The sequence below is a fragment of the Triticum urartu genome, chromosome 1A (genome assembly GCF_056163025.1).
Source record: "Triticum urartu cultivar PI428250 chromosome 1A, HENAU_Tu73, whole genome shotgun sequence".
Taxonomy (NCBI): domain Eukaryota; kingdom Viridiplantae; phylum Streptophyta; class Magnoliopsida; order Poales; family Poaceae; genus Triticum; species Triticum urartu.
In genome coordinates, this window is record NC_141873.1 from 344,325,053 (window position 1) to 344,332,041 (window position 6,989).

General features: G+C 52.8%; 1 protein-coding gene and 1 pseudogene across 1 annotated transcript; one reads left to right on the top strand and one right to left on the bottom strand.

Annotated features, from left to right (window-relative positions):
- Positions 1 to 871: 871 nt before the first annotated feature.
- LOC125533130 (heavy metal-associated isoprenylated plant protein 39) lies at positions 872 to 2,151 on the bottom strand. Its single transcript, XM_048696894.2, has 3 exons — positions 1,854 to 2,151; positions 1,603 to 1,678; positions 872 to 1,510 (listed from the first exon to the last, which is right to left on the bottom strand). Exons 1-3 carry the CDS (start codon positions 1,860 to 1,862, stop codon positions 1,116 to 1,118), a joined length of 480 nt encoding a protein of 159 aa, XP_048552851.2. The 5' UTR covers positions 1,863 to 2,151; the 3' UTR covers positions 872 to 1,115.
- Positions 2,152 to 2,677: 526 nt separating this feature from the next.
- LOC147991154 (uncharacterized) lies at positions 2,678 to 4,630 on the top strand (annotated as a pseudogene).
- The last annotated feature ends 2,359 nt before the right edge of the window (positions 4,631 to 6,989 follow it).

Genomic DNA, 6,989 nt, shown 5'->3' on the forward strand with positions numbered 1-6,989 from the left:
GAACATTAATTAAACCTAGAATGCTAGGTATGCTTATCCACGACTGAGATGTGTCAACAGTGTCGGCTTGGTAGTTTGTTCCTAGTCGCTTCTTCTTAACATATCTTCGTTTTGTTTCTTTGTCTTGATTACCAACATACATTCTTGCTCTTATGTCATAGATGGAGAGGTCAGCTAGAACTCTTTCTTGGTTGGCATTATGTGCTATATTAAGACTTGAATATCAAACTGTAAAATCTAACATGACTGGCTTAGCCAGATTTGCATTAGAAAAAAGAGGCATCAAAACTACGCCACTGGTCCCACCATTCCAAATTACTCGAAGTCCCAAAATTTTCCCAAGACAAACTTCTTTAGTTTTGACCAAATCTATAGAAGCTAATATTTACAACATCAAATATACTCTGTCCGTTCCAAAATAAGTGTCACTGATTTAGTTCTAAATCAGTGACTTGTTTTGGGACGGAGGGAGTATATAATATGAAAAAAAACATCTTATGGCAAATCTAATGAAACTAATTTGATAGTGTGCGTAGATGTTAATATAATTCCCTTTAAATTTGAATGAACTTAAAGAAGTCTTCTTTTTTTGCTTGATGAAGAGGCTGGGGTATTCCTCCTTTTTGAAAAGAAGAAGAAAAGAACTTAAAGAAATTTGACTTAAGGAAAGACTAAAACTTCAAATAATTTATTTATTTTTGCAAATAAACTTCAAATAGTTTAGAATGGAGAGAGTCCAACTTATGCACCGTTGGAGTATAATCGTTAACATGATACTAATCCCTCGCAAAGAGAATGTGAGACTAATCCATTTTGTAGTTTGAAGCCGCAAACCGCAAATCAGTGGATCTTCAAACATGGGTGGCGCATATTTTCATAATATGTATTCTAAACGCTCTTATATTTTTTTACGGTGGGAGTACATATTTAAAGAAAATTGCCGTCACAGGTCATTACAGTCATAATTGTCCCATACAGCAAAGTTTTCCACGTGAATGGCCTCCCTGCCCATAACTGCATTCTGCACAGAAACGGCATACACGCGAGAAGAGAGCAAGCAGCGTCTTTGTACCACACGTACTCTGGCACAATCACATCACGCAGCGGTCGCGTTCTTAGCAGATGGTGCAGGAGTTGGGGTTCTCCTCCATGCTCTGCACCACGTAGTGGCTGTTCATGTAGGGGTTGTGGTAGGCCGAATAAGCCGACCTGTACTGGTTCATGAACTCGGTCATGAGCTGCTCCTCCGTCGGCTGCGGCGGCTTCGCCTCGCCGTCGCCCTTCTTGGCCCCGTCCTTGCCGTCGCCGTCCTTCTTCTCCCCCTCCCCTTCCTTCTTGGCGTCGGCGCCGTCCTTCTTCTCGCCCTCCTTCTCGGGCTCCTTGGCCGGGCCGACCGAGTCGATGGACGCCGACCACCCCTTGCGCAGCTTGCTCACCACGTCCACCGGGTCCACCATGCCGACCACCGTCATCTTGCGGGTGGCCATGTCCACGGACAGCGCGTCTATGCCTGCACACACGAGACAGATCACAACGTCGGTTCCTTGCTTGCTTCAGCTAGCTCTTATGCCATGCGAGAAAACAAAATATTGCTGCTCGTACCGACGAGCGCCGAGACGGCCTTCATGGCCTTCTGCTTATCCTTGCCGCTGTTCACCTCCAGCTTCACCACAATTTTCTGCAGCAAAACCAAACAGCTAGCGTGATCATCAAGATGGCGTTCTGCTGAGCAGAGCTGAAGCAGGGGAGTACAGATGTCGAGCAAAGATCGGAAGGCAGTGCAGATAAAAGCAATAGGTGTTGGATTCTAAAGCAAGATCCAAGGGGATTCAGCCCAGAATCCTGGCACGAACCTTCGACATGTCCCCGAGATGCGAGCTGAGGGCCAGACCGGCCGGCGGCGGCGCAGTACACACAGGCAGGGAGGACGCGTACAGCCGGAACGGTACGGACAGGAGGGAATAACGATACGAGTGAAGAGGAGGCGGGCGGGGTTAAAATGGCAGAAAAAGCAATGGTGGAGAGATGCCTCGAGGCGAGGCTGTAAATAAAGGTTGTAGCGACGGCTGGGGAGAGCGAGCGTCACGTATCACGGTATCAGCAAGGGGCAGAGAATTGGCGGGGGAAAGTGAAGTTGGTGAAGGCCAAATAGTTCTCTTCCTCCTCCCACTTGGGTGACGATTCTGGCCTCTCTTCTACAAGTGTATCGGTGGACACATAAAAGGTGAGGAGAGCAGCCTAAGTGCAAGTGCTGGGCCGAGGCCTGGGTGGGCTATTGGGCCGCATGTGGCCAGTGTGTGGTGTGCTACATAAACCAGTCTGTAATTCTGGATCGGGTATGAAATGAGATAACACTGGAAGTCTCTCTCTCGTTCCCCTTCGTCTACCTCCCTCCCTGCTCTCCTCACCTACCTCTATTCTTCCCGTGCGATCGATCCCTTTTCTAGGGTTCATCGGTCGTCACAATTGGTATCAGAGGCCACAATTTTTTTTCCCTCTGCTGCTGATCCGCACCGTCGCTCCACATCCTCTTGGTAGATCGGTAACATCCACTGCATCAGGTGCGGATTCGCTTCGGTGAATTCGCGCAAAATCCTGTGCAGGGTTCGATTTACTCGGAGCGGGAGCCACGACGCCGTCCAAGCCTTCTGCGCAGACGCGGCAACTCATGGCCGTGATGGAGAATCAGACCTCCAACCTCGCGGCCCTCATGGAGAAGCTGCTCGAGCGCTTCAACGAGGAGAAGGTGGAGGCGGGGAAGCGCGCCGAGGTGCAGGCCGCCTTCAATAGCCAGGTCTCCCACGAGCTCAAGAGTCTCTCGAAACAGATCGGGCTCACCCAAGCCGAGGTCGACGACGTTCATAAGGGGGCGTCCTCTTCGCACTCGTCGGCCCTCTCCGCCAGATCCGACGTCGACGATCCAGCTGCGGCCGTGCTTCAGACGCTGCTGCCCAAGGAGCGACCGCAGCATCAGGCACCGCCACCGCCAATCGAGCCGTGCGTGGCTCCGCCTCCGAACACGTTGCCACATCCGCAGGCGCTAGCCGGCGGTCAGCCGCGCGCACGCCTGGCCAACGACGGTCCGCTGCTGCTTCCAGTACCTGAACAGCCGCCACCACCGGAGCATGCTTATCACCAACAATCACGCGAGGATTATTTCTCCAAGCCACCGAAGCACAATTTCCCTCGCTTCGAAGGGGAATACCCGCGCGTCTGGCTGGATCGATGCCTGGTGTATTTTGAGCTCTACCATGTGCCGGAACACAATTGGGTGACCACCGCAGCGCTCTATGTGGAGGGGCACACCGCCCTCTGGTTGCGGGCATTTCGACAGCAGAATCCGATTCTTCGCTGGGATATGTTCCGGCAAGCAATTGAGGAGGAGTTTGGACCGGACGAATTTGAGTCCCTGATGCACAATCTCTTGCAATTGCGACAGACTGGGGGAGTGACAGAGTACAGACAGCAGTTTGAGGTTCTCATGTACAACTTACTGGCCCTGGATGCAACCTTGAGTCCAAAATTCTTTGTTACACAATTTCTTCTGGGGCTCAAGGATGAGCTTCGCGCGGCTGTACGCCTTCAAGCACCAAACAGCATCACCCGGGCAACCGTTTTTGCAAAAATCCAAGAAGAGCTCGCGAATCTGCACCCCAAGTCTCGACCACTGCCGGCAGGTCGACCGCCTCCACTGCCTTACACTGCACCAACACAGGGACGCCCAGCGCCAGCAACAACCGTGTTGCCAGCGGGGAACCCACCGAAACTGATCGCAGCCGCCAAACCAGCTGCAGACGACTTCGGCAGAGAGTGACAGTTACGGGATTACAGAAGACAACATGGCCTCTGTTTTCGCTGTGGAGAGAAATTTTCCAGAGAGCACCAGTGCAAGCGCTCCGCCCAATTGTTGACCATCGAGGTTGGAGAGCACGGTGAAGTCCTATCTGATGAGGTTGTGCGTGCTCTGGAGCTGTTGGACGAGCCGGCGGCAGCAAATCCGTCGTGTTGTTTACTGTCAGCAAATGCAGTCGATGGCACCGATGCTGCAGAAACTATCCGCCTGCGTGCCACGGTTGGGAACCAAACTATGTTGTTGTTGGTCGATTCTGGCAGTACACACAGTTTTGTTAATGTCTCCTTTGCTCAACGCATTGCTGCAACGACAACGGTGATACCCACAATTGCTGTCAGAGTAGCCAATGGGCAAAACTTACAATGCACTAAACTTGTTCCGAAGCTGAACTGGACAGTTCAAGGTCACAAGTTCGCTACAGACATGAGAGTCCTGCAACTCGGGGTCTACGACGCAGTTTTGGGAGTGGATTGGCTTGCCCAGCATAGTCCGATGCAGTGCGATTGGAAACTGAAAACAATGCAGTTTGTCAGCGAAGGTGCAGCCGTTCATCTCACCGGCGTCCGATCGGATGAGACACCAGCCATCACAGCCTTGGATGCATCACAGTTGTGGCAGGTGCAGGAAGCAAATGAGATTTGGGGAGCTGCTCTTGTGGACTTACAGACCTTGCCCTCACACAATCCAGAAGCTCATCTTCCTCATGTTATCAAGCAAATCCTGACAGATTTCAGTGACGTATTCGAGGAACCAACAACACTTCCTCCTCACAGATAGTATGATCATGCCATCAACCTCGAACCAGGAGCCGCTCCCGTTAACTGTCGACCTTACCGTTACTCTCCCTTGCAAAAAGATGAGATCAAACGGCAAGTAGCTGAAATGTTGCGCACTGGGCTGATCACTCACAGTATGAGTCCATTCGCGGCTCCCGTGCTCTTGGTGAAGAAGAAAGATGGGACATGGCGGTTTTGCGTCGATTACTGCCGCCTCAACACAGTCACAATTAAAAACAAGTTTCCATTGCCGGTCATCGATGAAATATTGGATGAACTCGCGGGGGCGGCATTCTTTTCCAAGATTGACCTGAGAGCTGGATACCACCAAATACGCATGAGGGAAGGCGATGAAGAGAAAACAGCCTTTAAAACACATCATGGGCACTTTCAGTTTCGAGTCATGCCGTTCGGCGTTACCAACGGGCCACCAACGTTTCAATGCGTGATGAACTCAGTACTCTCCGGGCCAAACCGTAAGTTTGTCATTTCATTTCTTGATGACATCCTAGTCTTTAGTTGCTCTGTACAAGAGCATGTGGAGCATCTTCAGACAGTCCTCGGCATTCTCTGGCAACACCGACTATATGCAAAGCTGTCAAAGTGCTCGTTCGCCCAGCCCTGAATCGAGTACCTGGGCCATGTGATTTCCAAACAAGGAGTGGCCACGGATCCAAGCAAGACAAGCGCAATGCGTGATTGGCCTACACCAACAAATACAACAGAATTGCACGGCTTCCTCGGACTTACAGGGTATTATCGCAAGTTCGTGCCCCATTACGGGATCATCGCCAAGCCACTGACCAGCTCCTCACCAAGAAAGGATTTGCCTGGACCGAGCCGGCTCAAATGGCATTCGATGCTCTCAAGGACGCAATGGTCAACACCCCAGTCCTCGCATTGCCGGATTTCACACGCCTCTTCTCCATCGAGACAGATGCGTGCGATACCGGTGTCGAAGCAGTGCTGGTACAGGATGGCCACCCCGTGGCTTATCTTAGCAAGGCCTTGGGGGTACAGAACCAGCGTCTCTCCATCTACGAGAAGGAGTTCCTCGCCGTGATCATGGCCGTCGACAAGTGGCGTTCCTACCTCCAGCGTGCTCCGTTTGTCATCGTCACCGACCACAAGAGCTTGTGTACTCAGGGCGAGCAGCAGCTGGATACGGAGCTCCAGCGCAAGGCTATGTCCAAGCTAGTTGGTCTCCAGTTCTCCTTCAAGTACAGGCGCGGCGTCGAGAACGGCGCTGCCGATGCCCTCTCGCGTGTCGGCCACCACTTCGCCATCAATGCCCTGTCCACATGCCAACCTCAGTGGCTACAAGAGGTGGCCAACTCTTACGAGACAGATGCCGATGCCCAAGATCTTCTCCAACGCCTAGCCATCTCCAGCCCTGACGATCAAGGCTACGAGCTCCGGTAAGGTGTCATTCGCCTCCATGACAGGCTTTGGATTGGGGCCAACTCCGCCCTCCAAACCAAGCTGATCCACGCCTTCCACGCAAGCGCAGTGGGGGGCCACTCCGGCGTGACCGCCACTTACCAGCGCCTCAAGAAAGATTTCGCCTAGCGTGGCCTTAAACAGGCGGTCGAGGAGTTCGTGCACCAGTGCGCCATCTGCCAGCACGCCAAGCATGAACACATCAAGACGCCGGGTCTCCTGCAACCACTTCCTGTGCCCACGGAGCCCTGGCAGGACCTCACCATGGATTTCATTGAAGGCTTACCTACGTCCGAAGGCTACGAAGTCATCATGGTCGTCGTCGACCGATTCACCAAGTACGCACACTTCGTGCCCCTTCGTCATCCCTTCACGGCGGCAACGGTGGTCCGTGCTTTCTGGGACAACATCATCAAGCTGCACGGAGTTCCCCATTCCATCGTCTCCGACCGGGATAGCATCTTCACCAGTAACATGTAGCATGCCATCCTCGCAGCTGCTGGCACCAAGCTGAGCTACTCCACGGCGTACCATCCGCAGACGGACGGGCAAAGCGAGCGCGTGAACCAGTGCCTCGAGATGTACCTGCGCTGCGCCGTCCACGACACACCCTCCAAATGGCGCAAGTGGCTGCCGACGGTGGAATTCTGGTACAACACTACGTATCACTCCTCGCTAAACACTTCCCCTTTCCAAGCATTGTATGGGAAGGAGCCCAACCTTGGAGGTCTGCCGACGTTCACTGCCAACCTACCAACAGAAGCTGGTGAGGAGCTGGACTGGGCTCAACACACCGAGGCACTACGCGTGCAGCTAGCGCGCGCCCAGAACAGGTTCAAGCAGAAAGCAGACAAGAACCGGACCGAGCGCTCCTTCAGCGAGGGGGATCAAGTCCTTCTCAAGCTACAACCCTACGTGCA